Raw genomic sequence first — 25648 nt, 5'->3', positions numbered from 1 at the left:
TGCTGATGGTTTTCCTTGCCATGCGAAAACAGTTTAGTGTAATCCCATTTGTTTATTTTAATTTGTGTTGCCTTTGCCTGAGGAGACTGGTCCAAAAAAAATATTGCTCAGAATCTTGTCAAAGGATTTACTGCCTGTTATTTTCCAGGATGTTTGTAGTTTTAGGTCTTAATTCAAGGCTTTAAATCCTTTTAAATTATTTTTAAAAGATTTTATTTATTCATTCCTGAGAGACACACACACACAGAGAGAAGCAGAGACATAGGCAGAGGGAGAAGCAGGCTCCATGCAGGGAGACCAACATGAGACTCTAACCTGGGATCCCGGGATCATGCCCTGAGCCAAAGGCAGACGCTCAACCACTGAGCCACCCAGGAGTCCCCCTTTTAAATCATTTTTATGTGTGGTATAAGATAGTGGTCCAGTTTCATTCTTTTTCATGTAGCTGTCCAGTTTTTTTCAACATCAGTTGTTGAAGAGACTGCCTTTTCCCCATTATATATTCTTTCCTCCTTGGCCATAGATGAATTGACCATGTATTTGTGAGTTTCTGTAAGGGTTCTCTATTCTATTGACCTATGTATCTACTTGCATGCTAGTACCATACTGTTTTGATTACTATTACTTCATAGTGTAGTTTGAAATCAGGGTGCATGATGCCTCCAGCTGTATTCTTCTTTTTAAAGATGACTTTGGCTATTCTGGGCTTTTTGTGGTTCCATAGAAATTTTAGGATTCTTTGTTCTAGTTCTATGAAAATAATGCCATTGGTATTTTTTATGGGAATAGCATTAAGTCTGTAGAATGCTTTGGTTAGTGTGGACCTTTTAACAATATTAATTCTTCCCATCTGTGACCATGGTAGTATTCTTTGCCAGGTAGTATCTCAATTCTAAGCTTTTCCCTTTCAGCTCTTTAAATATACCATGCCAGTCTCTTCTGGTCTGCAAATTTCTGCTGAAAACTCAGCTAATGGTCTTGTAGAGTTTCCCTTTTATGTGACTATTCATTTTTCTCTTGTTGTATTTAAGATTCTTTCTTTATCTTTAGCTATGTCATTTTTATTATAATGTGTCATGGTATGGATCTACTTGGGTTTTCTTGTTTGGAACTCTGTACTTCTTGAAGCTGGATGTCTGTTTCCTTCCCCAGGTTAGAGAAATTTCAATGAACATTTCTTCAAATAAGTTTTCTACCCCCTTTCTCTTTTTCTTTTCATCCGGGATCTCTATAACGTGGATATTAATTTTATAAACTCTTTTTTTCTTTTTGCTGTTCTGATTGGACAGTTTTCATTGCCCTGTTTTCCAGATTGCTGACCCATTCTTCTCTGCCGTCTAATCTGCTGTTGATTCTCTGTGGTATATTTTTTTTATTTCAGTTATTGTATTCTTCAACTCTGACAGACTCCATAATATTTTTTAACTCTTTCTTGAAGTTCTCACTGCATCACCCCCATTCTTTGGTGAGTTCAGTGAGCATCTCTATGACCATTACTTTGAACTCTCTATCAGGTAAATTTTTACCTCTGCTTAATTACGGTTTTCTTCTGTAGTTCTATCTTGTCCTTTCATTTAAAACATAGTTCTCTGTCTCATCATTTTGTTTGACTTGTATCTGTTCCTATGAATTAGGTGGAACAACTATCTCCCTATCTTGAAGGAGTCGCCTTGTGTAGGAACCTCCCCAGTGTTGACTTAATGTGCTGGCAGCTTTGACAGACCTGCTGGAGCAAGAGCAGGTATAGGCCAGGGAAGTTCCAAGGTGTACCACACCAGGGCCATCCTGGTAGGACAGCTGAAGTTGATGTAGTCATGGACCAGGGCGTGTTATAACAGAGCCACTTTGGTGGGACATTTGGAGCCAGAACAGGTGTGGGTCAGGGGATTCCTGAAACTGGCCATATCAGTGCCACCTTGCTGGAATGGCTGGAGCTGGAGTGAGCTGATGGCTTAGGGCTCTTTGGGTTGCCCTAGAAGCCTGGCTAGGGTGCCAGGATTCCTGTTATCAAGGTTGAGGGTGAGTACAGGGAATGGAGCTTGCTAGTGCCTCCCCCTCCTGAGAAAGTTTTAGCAGTTCCTCACCTTTTAGTAATCTAAGCTTAGTAAATGTATTTCCTTCACTTATAGTCTAGTCGCCCTTTAAGATACTGTTTTTTTTTTTTTTTTTCCACTGTATCCCAGGACAGGCAAGCCAGTGAACTGGCCCCTCAGTGATGTACTTTCCTACTAGAGATCATCACACTGGAGATGGGATTCCCATCATTTACATCTTTCTGTCTACCCTACTCTTCTTTTTTTATATATATAAAATTTTATTTATTTATTTATTCATGAGAGACAGAGAGAGACAGAGAGAGACAGAGAGAGAGAGAGGCAGAGACACAGGCAGAGGGAGAAGCAGGCTCCATGCAGGGAGCCCAATGTGGGACTCCATCCCGGTCTCTAGGATCACACCCCGGGCTGATGGCGGCGCTAAACCGCTAAGCCACCGGGGCTGCCCTACCCTACTCTTCTTTATGTTGTCCCCCTATCATTTGTTGTGTAGAAACTCCTCCTAATTGTTCTATGTGTATGTATAGAGTTGGTGTACCCATGGGAAGAGGTGAGTTCAGGGTCTTCCTACATTGCTACCTTGAACATAATTTCTAAATGTTCCATACTATTGAAAGTAAATATTTAGAAATGAGGACTTTATAACATTTCTTCAACTTTAAAATTCATGTGAAAGCTCTGGCATGTTTTTATGTAACTCAGACTGCCTATATTAAGTGATGCTAAGCATAGAGCAAATAGTCTATAAATATTTTCTGATAAGGGAAGCTAAACCCTTCCAAACCATTCAGGCATTTCCACAAAAATAGCCATGCTAGTTGTGTGGTATTCTGTAGGGGAAAATAAAGCAGTTGATTATTATTTTCCACTTCTCAGGGGGCTGGTGAAAGAATGCATATGCTAAAGAGGTTTTGGGCAGTTCTTCCAAATTACAGAAATAGCCAGTTATCAAATTATTTTGCCATTTCAAACACATACGCAAGAATCAGATTAGATCCAAGAGTGTTCTATGATCAAAGTTTACACATTTCATCCTTACATGAAAATCAGGTTATTTTTTCTGAAGTTAAATTAATTATAATAAACCTGAAGGTATCAAAGTCTCCCACAGAGACTATCTGAGCATAATCGCATTAGAGCATAATGTTCTCTTATTTTATCATACATCTATGAGACAGGCATATAAAGCATTGAGAGCCACAGGCTTTTCGTCCAAGACTCACCCCTCCCAAGATTTCCATGCTCTCAGTTGTAATTTACTCAACCACCATGACATCCTAATAAAATAAGAGAAACAGTGTGTCTTGTTCAATTCCCCAGGATTTGGCTTCTGAGGCAATAGGTGAGTTCAGGGATAGAGACACCTCTCTTTTGCTTGCTATCAATTTTATAGATCTGAAGAAGCCTAAGAGGTTTTATGTGCCCTGTTCTTTCTCTCTTGTCTAAAGTCTCCATCAGTGCCAAGAGCATCTCACTGGGAGTTTGAACTTTCCTTTAATCTAATCCATTTAGAAAATGACTCACAATTTATTGAATAAAGTAGAGAAAATTGATACCTTTTCATTAGGCTGACAAAGTCTTTTTCACTGTTGGCATCTGAAATGTGTTTTCTATTTAAATTTTATTTATATCAATCTTCTCTAGTGGGAGCAAGATTAAAATGAAAGATCATACAATCAGTGTACAACTTTCACATTACTGCCAAGATTGTAAGCCCTCGTTTTGCAAAGGAACTTGATGCCAAGAATTTTCTGGGAATAATTTAATATTTGGGATTAGCTGTAAAGTGGAATCAACCAAAAGTGATATTTTAATGTATCAATAACAGTAAAAGTTATTAGTTAACATATGAAAGGAAGAAAATTTACACAACTGACGTTATTTGGTAATGGTAAATCTGTAGCAATTTTAGCAAAATTTTAGCAAAAACTGTATTATAGAATGTAATAATAACCTCACAAAGTACTTTTTCAAATTGGGAGAATACTTGTATATAAATATATTCCTCCAGTGAGCCATTTCTAAACTGTAAGAACACAGAGAGCTAGCACTCAAAAGATATATATGTGCACGTGGCTTAAAAGTTTCTTATAAAGGGTGCCTGAGTTGTGCAGTAGGTTTAACGTCCAACTCTTGATTTCAGCTCAGGTCATGATGTCAGGGTCATGAGATTGAGCCCCACAACAGGCTCCATGCTCAGCATGGAGTCTCCATGAGATACTCTCTCCCTCTCCCTTTGTCACCCCCACCCCCACTTCTCTCTCTCTCTTTCTCTTTCTCTCAAATAAAGGAACAAATCCTTATTTTTCAAAGTGCCTATAAATATCTTTTTAAATCTGATTTTCCCTTTGATTTAAAATATAGAGACATTTTGGAGATTTTCTCTACACCCACATCCAGGTAACAGTCCCTCCATTCTGTTTCCATAAATGTAAATGGATCAAATAGAAGGGACAACCACCAGGAAGCCAAATTTCAAAGGGACAAACATAAAAGCACATTTAATTCTGAAATAGCAAGATTCTCCATTCTCCATGCTGAGTATGCTAAACTTACAATGTATGTGTGTAGTAAGTACATTCCATTAAGCAAGGACTTCCAAGAAGTATCAATTTACACTAAGGAATGTAATATTCTTTTTGTCCTCATTTTCGTTTTGGCTTAGAGCCTTTGTTCTGTCTGACCTCATGATTCTCTCCTCAGGTGTTACAACCCTCGGGGTTAGATTTCCTTGAGGAGGAATTATTCACAAGGAAATTGAGGTTTTGCTGCTGCTGCTGTTGTTGTTGTTGTTGTTGTTGTTGTTGATGTTTTACTATGTCAGGTCTACTCCACAGATAGTCGCCATGGACTATGAAGACTGACGGTTCACTAGGTTTACTAGCTGGCTAAGAACATGTTTCTGCACCCCCAAAAGACAAACAAAATCCATGCTCTACTAAAATCATTAAGAATTCTAACCAGGGGGATCCCTGGGTGGCGCAGTGGTTTAGCGCCTGCCTTTGGCCCAGGGCGCGATCCTGGAGACCGGGGATCGAATCCCACGTCAGGCTCCCGGTGCATGGAGCCTGCTTCTCCCTCTGCCTGTGTCTCTGCCTCTCTCTCTCTCTGTGACTATCATAAATAAATAAAAATTAAAAAAAAAATTAAAAAAAAAATTCTAACCAGGGTTTTTGAAGCTGTGCAGAGAAATGAGTACGTCTGGTGAGAAATAGCATTATTACAGTTTCTTGACAGTTTATATATCACAAATGCTAAACATTTTTTTAACCTTTTGACTCAAAAATACCACTTATTGGAATTTACCCTGAGGAAATAATTAAATACTTACTTTTTGCAAAGGCATATGTGCAAAGGTGTTAATATAAGCATCCTTACTCATAGCAAACGACTAGCAACAAAAAAGACAAATTTCCAATCATTAGGGGGCTGGTTAAATAAGATGTACCCTAAAAAGGCATATTGTTTATACCTTAATATAATAATGCATTTCTTATATTTATAGACATGGAAAAATATTTATGATTCCATGGTTAGATTTTAAAGAAGAGTAACAGACAATATGTGTGGAATGATCTTACTTTTAGAAAAAAAAATTGTATATGTTGGTGTATACATTTTTTCAACTGTTTAAAAAAATGTATATTGATGACCTGACAGCACCATTCCTTCCACTTGGGAATATAAATCCAATCTTTATGGAACTTATAGTCTAATGGGAGGAAAGGACAAACATCCAGAAAACTACAAATGTGCGAATTCAGGGAATAACACATACTATAAGGAAAATAAAGCAGGCTATAAAAAGGAAAGTGTTAGGGTCAGGTGGGTGTGGATTATTTTAGATAAATTATCAAGAGAGGCCACTCTAAGACAAAACAGAACAAAACAGGTGAATTGAGGCTCAGTTGATGTCAATTCTGGGCAAACATGCCCTGGACAGAGAGTGAGCCAAATCGGAAAAAAGACTTGTAAGTTTGCAGAAGAGTTAGAAAGGTAGAGAGATTGATCCAAAATGGAAGGTGGAGGTGGGGCTGATAGAAAAACATGGATGGAGAAATGGGAAGAGCCAAGTGATAAGAACCATTGAAGGCTATAGTAAGGAGTACAGAATTTATTCTGTGTGCTGGAACCATTGGAGAGTTTTAAGCAAAGGAATGATATGAAATTACTTACATTTTGAAAGATCACTCTGGACCCTGTGTTAAGAATAATCAGAGATAAAGTCTGGAAAACACATAACCAAATGTAGCAGCTTATTTCTTCTTAATGTCATTATTTTTTTTAAGATTTTATTTATTTGGGATCCCTGGGTGGCGCAGCGGTTTGGCGCCTGCCTTTGGCCCAGGGCGCGATCCTGGAGACCCGGGATCGAATCCCACATCGGGCTCCCGGTGCATGGAGCCTGCTTCTCCCTCTGCCTATGTCTCTGCCTCTCTCTCTCTCTGTGACTATCATAAATAAATAAAAATTAAAAAAAAAAAAAGAAAAAAAAAGATTTTATTTATTTATTTGAGAGAGTGAGTGGGAGAGAGAGAGAAAGAGAGTATGAACTGAAGGAGAGGCAGAGGAAGAGAGAGAGAAGCAGGCTCCCCTGAACAGGGAGCCCGATGTGGGGCTTGATCCCAGAATTTGGGGATCATGACCCGGAGTTGAAGGCAGACACTTAACTGACTGAGCCGCCCAGATGCCCCCTGCTTAATGTCACTGTGTTTACTTTCCTTTTGCTAATTACCTGTATGCTTTGAATTTTAGAGAAGAATATATATTACTTTTAAAATAAAAAACAAATGTTTCTATGGATGGCAAAAATAACATCATAAGGCATGTGTTTGGACAAAATTACAAATCACACTCTACCATAAACTTCAGGGTTGCTCTTAGGTGTTTTATTTTTTTTTTAAGATTATTTTATTATTTATTCATGAGAGACACAGAGAGAAAGAGAGAGAGGCAGAGACACAGGCAGAGGGAAAAGCAGGCCCCATGTAGGGAGCCTGAAACGGGACTCGATCCCGGGTCTCCAGGATCACACCCTGGTCTGAAGGCAGGTGCTAAACTGCTGAGCCTGCCCAACTCTTAAGTGTTTTAAACATAGAATGTTAAAATGAAAATATGGAATGTTCAGTAGAAAATTATTTAATAACCATTATTTTTTGTGTTTCTTCCTAAACATATATTTAAAATTACATACGCAAATGAAAAACTATAGCTGAATTTAATTCTAAAATAAAAGCACTGATTTAGTGAAAGCAAGACTAACATGCAGTGTTTATAAATGGGCACAGGGACAGAGTTATCATGGACTGAGAGTGCAGGATAAGCCAGGGACTCCAGCTTTGGTGTAGAACACACAAAGAGGAATATTAGTATTGGCAGGAATAGGGAGCACTCCCTTGAGTTGACAAAAAGTCTGAATATTCCCTGTCACCAGAGCAGACAGCTTTTTTCAAAGCAGTAGACACTGTAACCCTGCATTCTGATAAGAAAGCTTGGAACAGCCTATGACAAGCAAAAGATTTGTTTTGTGTTTTAACTTAAAGCTCATGTGAAGTTAGACTCTACCGCATAATATGTATACTTATTTGCTTTACTATGAAAACAATTTTGTTGGTTAAGTAGTTATTAAATTACCTCAGCTATGAAGACTTTTTTAGTTTTTGAGTGTAGGTGACTCACAATGTTGCATTAGTTTTAAGTGTACAACATAGTGATTCAACTTGTACATACTTTATGCTATACTCACCACAAGTGTGGCTGCCACCTGTCCTCATACACTGCTATTACAATATCATTGACTGTATTCCCTATGTGTCTTTTATTCCCATAACATTCATTCCATAACTGGAAGCCTGTGTCTCCCACACTTCGCTTCACCCATTTTTGCCCATCTCCCACCTCTTTTCTCTTTGGCAACCATCAGTTTGTTTTCTGTATTTATAGGTCTGCTTTTGCCTTCTTTGTTCTTTTTTTTTTATTCATTTGTTTTGTTTTTTAGATGCCACATATGAGTGGAATCAAATGGTATTTGTGTTTCATAGTCTGGTTTATTTCACTTAGCTGAATACCCTCTAGGTCCATCCATGTTGTTGCAAATGTCAAGATCTTACTCTTTTGTGGCTGTATTATAATTATATCCTGTATTTGTGTGTGTGTGTGTGTGTGTGTGTGTGTGTGTGTGTGTGTGTATATACCACATCTTTTTTTTAAAGATTTTATTCATTTATTCATGAGAGACACGGAGAGAGAGGCAGAGACATAGGCAGAGGGAGAAGCAGGCTTACTGCTGGGAGGCCAATACGGGACTCAATCCCAGGATCCCTGGATCACAAACTGAACCAAAGGCAGATAGATGCTCAAACACTGAGCCACCCAGGTGCCCCCATACCACATATTCTTTATTTATTCATCTATTGATGGACACTTGAGTTGCCCCTATATCTTGGCCATTGTAAATAATGATGCCACCAACAAAATGAAAAGGCAACCTATTAAATGAGAGAAGATATTTGCAAATGATATATCTCATAAAGGGTTAATATCCAAGATGTATTAAAAATATATACAACTCAACATCAAAAAAAATCTAATTAAAAAATGTGCAGAGCAGTGAGGGTGACAGAACATGAGAAACACCTAACTCTGGGAAACGAACAAGGGATAGTGGAAAGGGAGGTGGGCAGGGGGTTGGGGTGACTAGGTGACAAGCACTGAGGGGGGCACTTGACGGGATGAGCACTGGGTGATATGCTATATGTTGGCAAATTGAACTCCAATTTAAAAAGAAGCTCAAAAAATAAAAAAATAAATTTAAAATATGTGCAGAGGATCTAAATAGACATTTTTCCAAAAAAGATATAACTATGGCCAACAGACACATGAAAAGATCCTCAACATCACTCATTATCAAGGAAATGCAAATCAAAACCAAAATAAGATATCACCTCATACCTGTCAGAATGGTTTAAACACACACACACACACACACACACACACTCAAGAAATAACAAGTGTTGATGGGAATGTGGAGAAAAACAAACCATCATGCGTTATTGGTGGGAATATAAATTGGTACAGCCGCTGTGGCAAATATAGAGGTTCCTCAAAAAATTAAAAATAGAAATACCATATGTTCCAATAATTCTACTATTGGGTATCTTCCCCCCCCCAAAAAAATGAAAACATTAATTTGAAAAGGTATAAGTGGGGATCCCTGGGTGGCTCAGTGGTTTAGCACCTGCCTTTGGCGTGATCCTGCAGTCCCAGGATCGAGTCCCGCATTGGGCTCCCTGCATAGAGCCTGCTTCTCCCTTTGCCTATGTCTCTGCCCCCACCCCCCTCTCTGTGTGTGTCTCTCATGAATAAATAAAAATAAAATCTTAAAAAAAAAAGGTATAAGCACTCCTATGTTTAATGAGGGCTCTTCTTGCTGCCATCACCCTGACAATCCAAATCAGATCCACTCATTTGTTTCCCTAGTATCTGGCTCATAATTTATCTGTATGTATTATCACATCATTACACTTAGTGTACACCTCCCACAATAGACTATAAGCCACTTCATGGTAGAAACCATGTCTGTTTTATATTTATTTAGGTCATTAACAGCAGTTAATGAATACCTTTGAATAAATAAAATATAACTTTTGTCTTCAAATACCTTCAAGGGAGATAAATTCCCCCAGTTTGAAAAGCACTGGAATAGAATTTGTAGAAGGAAAGCAATACTAAGCAATCACATCATTAGTTTCACTTTTGTCTCTGAGATATATTGTAGGTTCTACAAATAAATACAGTCTAGTTAGCAAAAACTGAATATATGCATCCCACAATTAGTATAAACTTCCATTAACGATAGGCATTAACTCTCTATGAAAGTAATTGGTTGGATGCATACATAGCTGGCTAGAGGACACATGGACAAAGAAGAGAATAATTGCCACGCGTTGAGTATAAAATTTATTATGTATTACACTAAGATGTTGAGCTCATCTGAAATTTAGTATAACCAGTTGTGATTTTTATTGACTGCCTTTATAACTCAAGAATCTGAAACTTGACATAAACAACTTTCTGAAGCCATTCTACCAGTGAGTGGTAGACTTAAAGATTCAAACCCAGGTCCCTCTATCCCATATCAAAGAGCTTAGAGTCATAACCATTACTTAATGCCTCTATACACTGGACCCTATCCTTAAATGATAGTTCACAGGAAAGATGGAATTTGGAATGACTGCAGGCCACAGTATTCTATGCCTTTAAGTTTCTGTTTACTTTGATAAAGACAATAACACAGAGGGAGTCATGGCAGGTCTTTTGAAGGAAAGCATTGTAACAACTGTTCCAACAACCTGTGCATAAAGGAAGGCAGGAGCTGTCCCAGCTATGTCCCCAATTCTCCTGGAGTTCCAGCCATTGCCTAAACTGCATGACAGTTTGCACAAAAATGAGCCTGGAAATTTGTCTTGATTGATGTACTCATAACCTACTTCTGGGAACATGAATGAAATCATATGTCCCACCATTTAATTTATGCTTAAACTCTCATAAGTCATAGAAACAAGCTGAGACTTTGGCATAATATTGAAGAACAATGGTTCACTCTCTCACTTTGTGAAGAATTGCCTTTTCTGTTTTGGAGTGATTTTATTCTTTGGAGTAATAAAAGTGATGATGCCAATGATAATAATAGCTAATATTCATTGAACATTTATTGAATGCCAGACACTCTGCTAAGTGCTCTGAATGCACTTTCTCATGAAATCCTCCCAATCCTTTGATATAAACACTATTCTTTTTTTCTTTTTCTCTGTTTTTTTTCCTATTCATTCATTCATAAACTATAAACCTGTCTTGAGTTAGTCTGTGCCATTTGAGGATAAATGCAGCAGGATCCCTGCCCTCCAGGAGCACACTGCCTGGTGAATAGGCAGTCTTATGAGCTAATAATTTGAGTCCAGTGTGGTTAGGGTTACAGTTGATGTAGTTGAGTTATTGACCATATGGTTTCCTCAGTTGTTCCTAACATCACTTTCAGCTCTGCCCTTCTTCACAATTCTGGAGTAGGCATCCAAAATCAAGACCTATCCCTTCTGTGTGAATGTAGCTGTGCTTATGTGGCATTTCAGCTGTTTGTTTCTTCTTTCTTCCGTCTTGTACATCCCTGCCAAATCCATCTTCCCCAACCACCTTGTTAATCACATCTTCCCTTTGCACACAGAATCTAGAATATTCAGTGCCTTATCATTCCTTTAAGGGGAGAAGAAAAAAAGCCTGAGCTTCATGCTTTCAAGAACTTCCACAATCTTATCAAGATTTCCTCTTCCCACTCCCCAGTGGGAGCCTGCTCTTCCAGCACAATAATGTACTACCAAGGAAGCACTTTGTTTATTTATACCCCCTTACCATAATGTATGCCAAAATGCCAAAATAGTGCTGATATTAAGAAAGTCTGAGCTACATTAGGGCAGGGACTGTGTCATGTTCATTATTTTATCCATCTTACTAAATCAGGTAGTCCTTTGACTACAGAAAGTGCTCAAAGAACGTTTACTGAGTTGAAACCCAAATATTATCCATTGAAATGATAAACAAGGACTGCACTTGTTCAACAAGATAATGTGTATTTGCTGTATTTATTAAGCCCCTTGCTTAGCAGTACCTAAGTTCTGTTTACATGGAAAAAATGCCTCAATAATAACAACAACTAATAGGACTTCTGGTCTATTTAAGGTTTATCATTGAAAGATGGGTTGATTCTCCTTTGACAGTCTCCCTTTTGCTCTGTAGCAACATGACCTGGTATAAGGGTGAAATCAAAACTCATGATTAAAGTAGTTTTAGTGATTTTAAGAACCTCTCAAAGAACGGTGAACATTCTTGAAGAAGTTGAAGATCAGATATTTTCCTGAATATGGCACATTCATAGAGAGAATTCTCTGCCTATGTCTCTGTCTCTGTCTCTCTGTCTCTCATGAATAAATAAAAATAAAATCTTTAAAAAAAGGTATAAGCACACCTATGTTTAATGAGGGCTCTTCCTGCTGCCATCACCCTGACAATCCAAATCAGATCCACTGATCTGAACCCCAGGGTTAAAAGGGAGACTCTTTCATAATCACCACATTTAAGAAAGAGTTAGGTTTTGCAGCTGATATTTAATTAACTCAGTTATTCTAGGGGATAAAAAGTTGTCATAGAATTTAGGCATCTACCTCACAAGTTTCTTGTGGCTTCAAAAATTGTTCACTACTGGGGTTTTCTACTAAAATGTTAGAAGTAATAAAATCAAGCAATATCTATATAGCCCTTCAGTCTAGGAAGAAACAAGCGTCATGTTAACTGGCTCTTACCCACAATATTTTTTTAAGTTAACTTAATTTTGTAAGAAACTGGATGCTTTGTGTTTTCAAGTGTTTTGTGTTTACATGAAATTTATTTTCAACAATAATACACGAGAGAGAATTGATTCATTCACTCAGCAGTCAGTAAATGCTTTTTGAGAGTTCTGTGAATCCTGAACACAAAACTAGAATGAGTTAGGACTATTATGATGCAAACCAAGGATTCTATCATGAAGCAGGTCTGTATTTTAGTGTTAATATCCCTATGCTTCCTACCTAGGTAAGCTTGGCAAAGTGATTTAACCCCTCTGGCCTTCGGTATTTTCATCCATATAATTGGTTCAAAGTAATACCCACCTTTAGGATTGCTATGAAGATTAAGATAATACTTTTAAAGTTTCTGTCTAACACAGACACAGAGGAGGCCATCAAAAGCTTCCATTATCATTTTTATTACTACACTGACCATTATAATTCAAGATATTTAGAATTATGTGTGTTTACATTTTTCTTATTATAAGTATCTCTGTAAGAAAAATTATAAAAGCAGTTAAGTAGCATTCATATTAGCTCACTGTATTAAATCTAATCAATCATTCCTCCTGCAATAATCTGAAGGTTTTAGGTAGCTTCCTCTAATGGGAGAAGAGGGAGCAATTTATAAATCCTCTCTGTGATTTTCTTAAAGTTATTGCAGGAAATATGAGTATATGAAAAAATTAGGAAACAAGACTGTAGCTTGACCTAGGACATGAAGTGTTATATATTAAAATAACCCATGTAATGCATAAATCAGAAGCAAAATCAGTCTAATAGCATCTTTAGAAAAGCAACACCAGAAGAATGTACTAGATTCTAATAAATCAGAGGGTAATATCGAAGCATCAAACTCTGTTTAGAAGAAGCAAGTGAAATATGAATTTTTAGAGATTACAGGCCAGTCTGGGGGACTTTTCTATTCTTAGAAAGCCTTTTGTTTTTCCTTGTGAGCCAGTGGACTTTTACTACCTGGAATTAAAGGTGATCTGTGGGTTTTGAGATGCCTTCTTTTTCGTATTGTCTACATTCTCATTTAGAAGATATGAACGCCTAAGAGAAAGAGAAACTGCTTTGTTACCTCGCAACAAAGTAGGTCAGCTCTGAGAGGGCAGAGAGCAGCCTAAAGAAGAAGGAACAGGGTCCTTCCGAAGGAAGTAAAGATGCTAAAGCTGACCTTACTGGCAGTTGTTCATTATTTGTGTGCTTCTGGGAAAAAAAAAAGTCACAAACGCTAAATGGAAGACTTTTGGGAAAGGCAGTTTCCCCTCAGAGCTAAGATCAGAGGGTTTCCATTTGTGGTGTCGATTCAGGGCAGCAATAGTGAGATATTAGGAGGGATTTTAGGGGACAAGTGTGGGAAATGCCACCAGCCTTTTGCTGACTGAGTACTAGCCGAAAGGAAGCTTCAGATTGTAGGCTCTCAATAAACGCTGCCAAGTCCTGACTTTTATCTCATGTTACCGGAAACCTTGCAATTTATTTTTGTTCCCTTTTGACACTACATGTGTCTTTGCTGCCAAAATACACGCGTCTCTTATTTACTGTTGTCACTTGTTAATTCACACAAATGAGGTCTCTTTTACCTGTGAATGGAATCTTGCCCTATTCCACATCCTTGTACAGAGCCCTGCCACTGAAAGGGAAGACATTCTTGGGGCACCTGGGTGGCTCAGTCAGTTAAGCGTCAGACTTTTGGTTTAGGCTCAGATCATGGTCTCATAGGTTATGAGATCAAGCTCCGCATCAGGTTCCACGCTCAGCAGGGTCTGCTTGAGATTCTCTCCCACTGTCCCTCCCCCCATTTGCACTTGCTCTAGCTCTCTCTCTCTCTCTCTCAAATAAATAAATAAATCCTAAAAAGAAAAAAAAAACACTCTTAGCTCTCATAGTCATTTTGTACCCTACAGAGGATTTGCGTCTTCTGTTACTACTCCCTGTTTTGCCAAAATATCACATTATCTTGCATACGGATAGGCTATTTACAAGATTTTACTTCCTATACTTGTGTGCTATATTCCAATGAAGATACATTTTATGTCGTTCAGTCTGGTCCACACATAAGGTATGAATCAAACAGAGGCAAAATTACCCTTGAAAAATTCCTTAAATTGGCTGAATAATAGAGTAGACATGATTTTGCATATAAAATCAAATCTTTGCGATTCATACACTGGATTCCAAAGGAGGGAAAGTCCAAAGTAAGGGTAGTATAGAAAGAGGAAATCTTGAATGCAGGCAGATGGCTGGATGTTTAAACCATTCTGCTTTTAAGTTAGTAAGCTAATCCTTTTATGAAATGCCTAATTCCTGATGAGTGGAGAATTTCAATGTGCTCCTGCTTCATTGGTGGGGGGCAGTATTAATCCATTTCATTTTAATATGAATCTTCTCTGATGTTAACAGATATCATCTGACCTCTTTGTCATTGTGAAGAGGAAGCATTATGATGGGAATTCTTCTTTGGGAGGTGAAGAGCTGGTAATTATCAATAGAACTAAGGTTCCAGTCCAGTATGAAAATAGCCAATTGAAAAGTGCTGTAAAGAAACACTGGTAGACATTTTGAGAATTTTGGATGGCAGAAATAATTCTTCACTCATTAAGGAATTAAAGAATATGTGGAGCTTCTTGATTTGTGCAGAAAGTGCGTCCAGTCATTTTGTTTATAAAATCTTAATATCAAAACAAAACCCAAAACAAATGTGTGCTATAAACACATCCACTAAATTCACTGCCAGCTTCCTATTGTGCTCATCTTTGATATTACCCTGAAAAGTAGGGCTTTTTTTTTTTATCAGAGGCTTAACTTTCAAAAGTTTCACCCACATCATATAAACATCATATAAACATCAAAAGGAAACCCAACCCATATCACATACCTTTGATTGTAAACAGATACTTTTATTTATTATTACTCATGGTTTTTATTTTACAGGTTTTGTTTATACATTCAGTCACTTTGGTTTTCTTCTCAAAGCACTATAGTGGGGGATAAACCCTAATGCTGGGTACATAAACTGGTTTGTCTGAAGGAATAGCTCTGTCATTCTGAAAAGCAGTTAACACTTTTGTCTCCTTCACTGAAAAGAAATAGTACAGGTCATGGGTTTGTGAAAACTAACACAAAAGTTCCCCCAAAAAGTATGTCTCCCCACTCCATATGTTTTCATCCTTTATCATATGAGGAGATTTTTGACAAAATGTTACTTGATCAAAACAGTCTGCATAAAATTTTATTTGTGATGTAAAACTGGTACATGAAAATATTACTCTTCTTCATAGAGAATTCTTAGCCAGTCATAGAAAGTTAAAGAGAAGCTAGCGGGCTTCGGAGAAAATTGACACTTCGGGAGGGTCACAGCCCCCATGCCCAAGTTGCTTGGATGAATGCAAACAAATTTGTTTCCTGTTTTCATGCAGCTTCCATAGTGATTGGTAAATGGTGGTGTGAGATGGAGCCTTGTCTAGAAGGAGAAGAATGTAAGACACTACCCGATAATTCCGGATGGATGTGCGCTACGGGCAATAAAATTAAGACCACAAGAGTAAGTTTATTACTTTCAAATGTCTCATGCACGTGACCAACTGTACTGTTTGCCTTTGTGTTCTACAAACAGCCCCCAGAGAAACTTTGAACAGGAGATAAGAAAGCCTTTTTCCTGACAGAAAACATTCTTAACCACTCATATCCATGTCCATCCATCAACAAGAAGTTAGAGATTGAACTTGACTTTTCCATACTGGCCAGTTCATCGTTTCTGTGACTGGCTCATAAATAAAGCTAGGTTGCCATGGCCAAAGGGAAGAGGAACAGTAATTATTCAAATAATTCCAGCCAACAACAATGGCTTTCAAAATAGATTATAAAATAAGGGTCTTGCCTAATTCATCCACATGGTTTTCTGAAAAGGACTGTATTTAATACAAATAATTTAAAGAATTATTTGATGATCTTTTAAAGAAGTGAAAGGTTTTGGTGATGTGGATTGTCGTTCCTTGGTTTCTGTGGTAAAATAATGAGTTATCTTCAAAATATATAACAACCTGCATATTGAGGCCATCCAACCCATCAGAATTGATGTTGAAATACTGCAACAGGTTGGAGAGGACTGGCTAGGCCACCATTGACCTAGTAGATACTAAACAATAGGAAAGTGTAGAAGTTCTAAAGGGGGCATGGTGGAAGGGTTGCTCAGAGCACTCAAGACAGTATTTATTCAAATATACTATAAAACTATGTCAATATTTGAACAACTAGTATGGTTACACATATGTATATCATGCAACTGTGAGCCCTATTATGCATGTTTGTATTTTAGTGCATTGACTGTTGTTGAAAGCTAGCTCGACCAGTTATAAATTCCAACATGTTGAACTTGTAGCCTTCCACAAGGGTGACTCAAATTTAAAAGAGCATCTCTGATTCCCACCCCTGTATGAGTCTTAAGATGATCTTTCTTCTCAGCATTATCTTCTTTAGTAATAAAATTGGTACTTGCAGCCTTGTGATGCAGAAAACATGATACCTTATAAAAACATATTTCATATATAAATAAGTGGAGACTCTTTGTATATCAAATTTAGTTGCCCACATTGACCACAATAAGGTCAATTGACCTTATTGACCACAATAAGTGGTAAATGGCTCTACCTCCTTGGCTCAAGGCCAGGAGAGGTTCCTCAACATCTTAGCTTGTTAACATGAATTTTCATGCACCTGAGATGCTCAGCATGATTGTCATATTTCAATTCAAAGAAACACCCTCAGAAGATATTATTCAATAATGAACCCAGCTCATGCCATTTACCTCCAGAAACCATCGTCATTAACTGATGGTGAGTGGATTTCATGTTTCCCTTTGCTTATATTTTGTCTGAAATTAATTTTAACAAGCAATACTGAAGATGCCCTCACAAGTCAGTTTTAAGCTACTCTGAATCATGGCTAGTATGATTGAAATTCAATCACCCTTATTTCAAGCAGGTTGCTGATATACTTTCTGCCAAATCTCCATTTCCTCTTCCAAATGATAACTGATCTCCCTTATTGAATGTAAGTCCTGCTCTTATGGTTCCTCCAGACCTGAAACTCAGTAAAGAACAATAACACAAGTCAAATTATTTCAGGATTTGAATATCTGAAATTCCAAGGGTACCAACTGGGAAACTCTTTGGAAGACAGAATGTAAATAAACAAAACACAGAAAATGTTAATGCTATTTTTTATGACTGTGTAACTTCCTTTGATTTGGTCTCTATAGAGTATATTTTAAAACATGTTGTAAATACTTCCTAGACATTTTCTGTCCTCGCGGAAGTACAGCACAGATCTGATCACAGTAATAGAGGTTGGAACACACTGAGTTTGCTACTGTCCTGGGTGGGCTGAATTCAACAAGACAGTTGAGTATACAAGAGAAATAAATCGCCCATGCGGTTGGTTTGAAAGCAGAGGATGTACCTGTTCTGATGTGTGTATCCATTTCAAGGGCGGAAATAAGAGATTGCTCTACAGCTATGTGAGCAACACATCACTCAACTAATAAATCTCAACTCTGTCTTTAGAGAAGAAAAAAGGAAACACTAAAAAAGCTGCACGTTTTACACCTTGAGAAGACTCAGACACTACTACTGACTTACATTTTCTCCTCACTTTCTTACAAAGAAATTCACAGTGAAACACACACTTAAGTGAGAGCTAAGTCCCACTGATACATACAGGAGCTTCCATTCTGTATAAATGGCATGCTAATATCAATCCTTATGTAATATCCTCCAAAATAGGTTTTATATTAATTTTTCTAGTATGCTCTATGTGTTTTTCCCTATCAGAGTATAAATACGTCTACATACTTCAAATATTGCCTCTGGCAGTTTAACTTTTAACACAGTTTAATAGACAGATGTACTTTAATTTTGAGTTATAGGTTTTCATTGTTCTGTTCTTATCTAGGAGGTAATCCTTAAGGTAAAAAGTTCGAGTTCTTAAGGAAAAGGAAAAATAAAGAAAATCATCTCTTTGGTTTTCATGTATAAGACTGATTTATGAAGAGTGCTCTCAGAAAAAAAAAAACAACAACATAAAAGAAAAAAAATACTTAGATTGTTAGTGACAACTGAGAGTTTCCTTCATCCTGCTAATTTTTTAAAGTGACTCTAATATGAAGAGATTTTCAAAATAGTCTTGAGGTATCATTTTTCCTTATATAGGTTTTTTTCCCCAAAACCTTGCTATTATGCATTACTTCCTAAATAATCATCCCGAGTCAAAATTCTCAGCAGTCTGTGAAATGTAGATAAACAAAAGATATTTCAAAGTGTGATCTAATTCAAAGTTTCATGATGCTCATTTTTTAAGAAGGGTAGAGAATAGAAATTCATTGCTTCATTTAAAGGACCAGACACCACAGAATGGGAACGAGTCAGGGTAACAGGCCAGTCTGAAAGAAAACCTTGGGAAAATTAGATCTAGGTGACAATATGACCTACAGAAGGAAGGAGAAAAGATAAGTAGAATCAGGCACAGGCTTCCCTTTCAGAAGATTAGAGAAAATAAATCTTAGGAAAAGAGAAAGCTTCCTGTATGTCATTTTACAGAGAAAAAAATAGTCACCCTTGAGAAATTTTCCAAACCCAGCATGGGGAACAAGAAAGCTGGTGATAGAAATCCTCCTGGGAGAAGCCTGGCACATTTGGGTGAAGTCTCATGGCTAAACTTTAACCCTATTCCTGCTTGACCATTGCTTCAGTTATTCCATTAAACTACTGTCTTGGCAGTCTGTGGCAAGACTCACCAATCCAGATTTCGACAGGAAAACTTTTCCTATGGTTTTAGAAACCTATTGGTTTATTTCTTTTCTTTAAACTTATTTATCCAAAATATAAGTTTGGAAGTTGGGGATGGTATTGGGAAATTGGCTCTGTAGACTCTGGATTTGCCAATCTCCATAATCAGGTAAGCTAACTCCCTATAGTAAATATTACACTTAATATATACGAAATACTAATGTATAATATGGCATAATATGTATTTGAAAAAAAGAAAGTTGGGGACACTATATCCAAAGCATTTGGGAATACTCTTTGTATTCAGGAATGATGCCTTAATTTAGAAAGACAGACCTCTCCCTGGAGAAAATACGTGTTTGACAGTACTGTAATAATTCACATGTAAAAAGTGAACATTCATTGTTTGGGAACATAATGAGGAAGGGAATAAAGTGAGGAGAAAACCAAAGTCAATTGGAAGGAAAAATCAGCAGGTTAAAATAGTAGAACGTTATCTGGTATAATACCTGGGGACATATGAAGCAACTTTGGATCTCCTTCAACTCAATATGTTAGTGTCTTTTGGACTAACGAGAAAATGAACAGTTAGATTTATACAACATAGAGTCAAGTTCCCTTCCCTAAAAGGGCAAATTAGCAAGCTTTAGACTGCACACCTAACTAAAATGGCTATCTTGTCAAGTTGATATTTCATGCAAATCCACTATGGTCATTTGTCCACACCCTCTGGGGCCCATCCTCCTAATGGTGACTCTGAACTTGCATATCTCCATCCATCTCATGGATGATGACTGATTCTCATCAGTCAATGTTTTTTATATTGTGAGGGGTAAAGTACTAGCTTTGACATATCCCAACTTTATCACTCAGCATTCCACCAGGTCTGAAGTGTTACAAAAGCCTTTACAATCCTGATTTCCAGACTACTTTGCATGAACTACCTTTTAGAGAGAAGAGTAGGAAGATGGAGCCAGGTTAGTGGGTGCAGGGGAGATGGATTTGGAAGTTGCAGGAGGAAAATAAATCAATTTATGCTGTCACAATTGCCCTTGGGTTAGAGTGAACTCATTCATTTCTTTAACCCATAAATATATTTAAGCCTCTTCCATTTAAAGTTAGGGTATTAAAGTTTGGTGGATGTGATAGTAAACAGGACTGAACTCCTGTTGTTCCATGAAGGATAGGGCCTAAGGTTGGGGATGTGAAGGGGTGAGAATGGCAAGTCAATAGAGACGAAAGAAAGGCAGTTACAATTCAGTTTTGTGAATGTCACTTTCCCCTCCTTTTGGTGAGAAGACAATGGAAACAGGAGGTGACAAACACTACTGGAATGTAGAAAACCAAAGTTTGGAAGAATCTGTTAATTTATATGGAGATGATAAAAAAAATAAATGTGTGAAGATTTCTCACACATGCTGCCCCTGGCACAACCAACTTTTGAAATCAAACTTTTACTACTGTTCCTACCCAACCTTGAAAACTTTTCATGGACTCCACCCCTGGACTCAGGACACTCAATTCCTGAGACTATATATGATGAAGAAAAATACCTAAGTCCTAGAACTCTAAAGTAGAACCTTCAACTCTATTACAATCATCATTTCTGCCCCAAACCGGTGACTCTCCTTTTTAACATTAGAGTCTTTGGGACCATATTCAAATATATTAAATGGCATCAATAATGGTGGGAGCATGCTCTTGGTTGCCCTTGAGTACTGTGTCATTGAGAGGAAGAGTTCCTCACCCAGAAAAGGTCTCCTATGTTCCTAAGAAAATGAGTTCTAACCTTGGCAGTGACTTTACCTTATGCCACCCCTCTACATGTTACAGCAGGCCAACTTGACAAGGTCACAGAATGACCCACCCAGTTCAAATTCAAATCAAACAGACACAGGACTAACTACATAATCTAAAGAGCCCAGTGCAAAAAATGAAAACAGAGGCCTCTTGTTCAAAAATCAGTAATAATTTCAAGACTGCAATAGCGGGTTATTAAGTGAAGTGTAGGGCCCTTCTCAGCACAGGGCTCTGTGTAACTGCATAGGTCACATACCCATGAAGCCAGCCATGGTTATTCGTTGCTCCAAGAGTCTATCTCCTCAGCTGTGGCAAAATAAATGTAAGGAATTGATAAAAATATGATGGCCTGTCAGTGTGCCCTTTGATCATCATTTGAGAACTACGGCTCTAGACTAACATTTTTGGCTAAAGATCACTTGAAAGAAGCAACATACTAAAAATTCAAGATGTCTTCGTTTTCTGCCTATTCACCTTTCTTTGTGCCTTCATTTTGTTCTTTCTCCCTGAAATTTCTTTCTTTCTTTGGTTTCAGATTCACCCAAGAACCTAATGGAGCATTTGTTATAGTAGCAAAGGAAAACCACCTCTGCGGAAAATACATTTTAAGAATTTAAAACATCTTACACATTACAAGCCAAATGGATTTCTTATTTGCACTTTGACTGGTTACCAGATAATCACAGTGCTTTTACTGTGTGTCACGAAGTACCCGATAGTGAGAAGACCTGTGCTTTTGGCAACACCATGGAAAGTGGATTTAAAAAATAGGGTTTTCTCAACGAAAATTTTTGGGATTATGAAGAATGATCAACTATCTTCTAATTTGGATCTATAGTTACTTTGTACCATTTTAAATATATGTATATATATAATATTTTGAAATATTATATATTCTCTTCAAGAAATGAACAATACCACAGTTTGAGGCGGCTGGTGTACCTCTTTGAGTTTGGATGTTTTGTTTTGTTTTGTCGCGATTTCCTTTTTTTATTGGCAAGGAAGAAGACATGTGCCCTTTTGAAATTTCAACATGGCACTCACACTGGAAGGTCAGCTACAGGTGGACTCCTGGAATCTGAGGCATCATAACAATACTGAATCAAGAGCTTCCTTCTGTTACTACTAGATGGCCCAAGGAAGAACATCGTCCTGTTTTATTGCTTTCTACCCTGTGCAATATTAGCATGCAAGCCTGGCTTACATAACCATACTTTATATTCAATTGATATATAATAACCATTCTAACCTCTTCCAGGAAAGTATTTTTAGAACTACTAGCTTTTCCACAGATAAGACAATGAGGATTCTTGAGGGAGCTACTCCACCATGCTATTAAGACTCTGGCAAAATTATGGTATAATATGGATCCCTGTATTAATAAGTTCTGTAAATACAATGTCTTAAGGCTTTGTATAGCTGTCCTAGACTGCAGAAATGTCCTCTGATTAAATCCAAAGTCTGGCATCATTAAGTACATAGTGCTGTAGCAACAAGTCTTATCATGGCACCTCTTTCTATGTTTGATTTGCTTTTTCCAAGAGTATTCAGATCTCTTCTGGTGAGACAGGAAGACCATTAAAGCAGTTAGGTTTCAGAATGATCTATGTGACCAAATGCTAGACAGCCCTATTAAAGTGGTAAACAACTTCTTTCTAAACCTACTTGTCCTATTTATTTGCCATTTATTTTTTGAGTTAGTTTTATCCAAATCCAGAGAACACTTAGAGACTTGTAGTCAGCCAGAATTTTTTCCATGAGGTCTTTGCTGCCATCACAACCAATATTTCTAATCATAGTATTTTGAAAATCAGAGATTCATTTCTATAACTCCTGTGTTCTTAGCCTTCAAGATGAAATGTCAAATCCCATTATTGGGCTTCTGTACTGGTCATTTGGATGATACACATGGGGCTCACTTCCCCCCCCAAAAAAGAGATTTTTATCCATCTTCTCTTTTTAAAATTTATTCTGATGATGATTATAGAAAGGAAGTATCTCTTTATTATCTACCTGGGGTAGTATAATAGTACTATAAATTCCTGTTACCTAACCTGTCATATTGCAAGTATATCTATTTTTTCTCCAAAGCTTTCTCTCTGGAATATATGTTGTTAGGGCCTCTTATTAGATCACCAGCACAATTGGTCCCCTAGTGTGGATTTTTAAAGTTAAACCTCAGGTAAAATCCAGAGGTTCCTTCATGTCTACCAACATAGCTCGAAGTCTGATTGAATATGTAAATAGTCTAATCAGATAGATTGATTCTGTACCTTGAACGCCTATAAAAGCATCCAGAAACGGACATGGAATCCTAATTGCAAAATCTAGGCTTTCCAAATACTTTCACAAATATTTGCCAGTAGATAACCATAAAATTCATACAAACAAATCAGAATCTCTTGAATTTATGGTCCATATTCATGTACTAAGTAATATATTAGCAATTGACTTTCACCTGTAAACTTCAGAGTAAAACCTGAGGTCATAAATGCAAAGAATTATCTGGAACACTACTTCCCAAAACGGGGAGGAAAAAAAAAAAAACCTCCGTAATCAAATATATCGAGGAAAAGATTTTAAATAAAATAAAAAAGAAGTATTTACTGAGAAAATTTTCAGAGCCTTTAATACACCAAAAGTGATGTTCAAGAAAGACTAAAGCATGGGTTGCCAAGTAAAGAGCTTCCAGAATTCAGACATGTACGATGGTTACTTGACTCATGGATGGTACATCCTTGGCTAATGAAAAGCTACAAGGAATTATTTCTGTGAGATATATTCACTGCCCTGTCACATCTTTGATTTTTTTCAACAGAACCAGAAATCTGAATTTTTATATAAAATCTCCTAACACTTTTAAATAATATTAACTAATATGAGATGTTTGCCATTAAAAACTCTACAAGCATTATTATTGCTTTCCCTTGGAAAGACGTAGAACAGAGAAAGGAGGGAAAAGACCACATCAGAATCAGGCAACTATCCAATAAAACTGCAAATATTTGTAAATGTCATCAAATTCAATTTGGATTTATCATGCTCTTTCTACAAATATGTGAACCATCAAGTTGTATTTAAACTGGACCCACCCCAGTTAGGGGGACTCGGTAGCTACCCCATGCCTACATCTATTTGTTGTTTAAAAATTTTTATCATGTATTGCTGGTAATAAAGAGCTCAGTGTGGTATAACTAATAATGATTTTGAGCTTGTACATCAAGTATGGTAAATAATGTTGTAGCATAACTAGAGCAAATGGAAAGGGTTTCATCCAGAACCTGTCTCTTGGTAAGAAGGAAAACAGGACTCATTTTGTAAGACAGATTTTTGAGTTAGGTAAAGCTTATTTGTTGGCTTTTTTTTTTTTCTTTTTTGCGTGATTAGATTTATCTGTTAATGGATTTGGCAAGCACAGTGAGAAGTTTTACTACTAGGCTTTTTTCCATTATGAAATGATGAAGAATGTTTTCACCAACACACAATTCAACATCTTTTTCTGCTTAAATCCAATGTAACTTTCACAAAGCAATACAGTGATTTTATAGTGCAGTATATTATGCCACCTTGCCATTGTCACTGATATAAGTTATGAAGGATATAAAAATTGTTTATATGAGGAGATCCACACATTCCTCACCTACATAGGATTTGCACTCCGTCCTGGAAGGTTAAATGACATGTCATAATATGAGTTTTTCTTTTAATTAAGTTTGACACTTCCATTTCAAAATCTACTAAGGTTTGCCTGACAAAGAAGTGTACCATTTCCCTTTTCATGAACTGTCTGTTTTCCAAATAAAAGATTTAGTGGCTAGTAAATTTCAGGTCTCAAGCCACCTCCATCCAGTGTATAAATATAAGAGAGCAAGATATAAGACGTACTAAGGAAAATGAGGACTCTGGTCTAGTGACAGCAGTGAGAGAATCAGATGTCCTAGTGCCCATGAGCATCATACAAAGTGATAAAATAGAATCATGTTCACACTTCAAAGTAAATTAAAAAGAAAGGCATTAACTACACACACACACACACACACACATACATACACACATGCACACCTCCTGTTAAAGATTTAAAACTTTTAGGTTGAATAGGTGGGGTTTTTTCCTTGTAGAGATCTTAGGGGCATATCAGTGGATGTTGTGGCATGCTCTTATGTCATTGGTCTGCAAATGGCTCTTATTTATTTATTTATTTATTTATTTATTTATTTATTTATTTCACTTTTAACAAAGTGTTAAGCTCTCATGTATTTGTTTTGGCAGCTAGTTGCATTATTTTAAATAATAATAATAACCAATAATCAAATATGAAAACCAGGACCCCAGCTATAACTGACTGCATGTATAGACCAGATAGTATATATCCAGCCCTAATTCCCACCTGTTCAGAAAAGCTGTAATGCAAGATTAGACTCACATCTGGCATGTGCTGAGGAAAATCTGAGGCCAGACTTGCCTTAAGACAGTGGTTGTCAACCATTTAGCCATGGTACATGGACATGTGCCCATACATCATGGAGTGAGCAGAAGTGGCTTCTTACTATTAATAAAGTCTGCAAATACATCTTAAAGGGAATTATAATTGGCTCAAGGGTAGTTCTCAAACAAGTCCTAAGAGGCC

The 25648-nt window shown here is 37.2% G+C and overlaps 1 protein-coding gene across 1 annotated transcript in view; it reads left to right on the top strand.

Annotated features, from left to right (window-relative positions):
• The window catches only part of TAFA1 (TAFA chemokine like family member 1), a 494714-nt gene extending 470492 nt beyond the window's left edge, over positions 1-24222 (top strand). The window contains exons 4-5 of the mRNA XM_025456522.3: positions 15856-15980; positions 21557-24222. Of these exons, the coding sequence (XP_025312307.1) occupies positions 15856-15980; positions 21557-21574 (143 nt within the window). The 3' untranslated portion in view covers positions 21575-24222. The remainder of the gene's footprint in view (positions 1-15855; positions 15981-21556) is intronic.
• Positions 24223-25648: the final 1426 nt, after the last annotated feature.

This window comes from Canis lupus, chromosome 20 (genome assembly GCF_003254725.2).
Source record: "Canis lupus dingo isolate Sandy chromosome 20, ASM325472v2, whole genome shotgun sequence".
Taxonomy (NCBI): domain Eukaryota; kingdom Metazoa; phylum Chordata; class Mammalia; order Carnivora; family Canidae; genus Canis; species Canis lupus.
The sequence above is the reverse complement of the archived record's forward strand: the minus strand, read 5'-3'. Positions and strand labels throughout refer to the sequence as shown.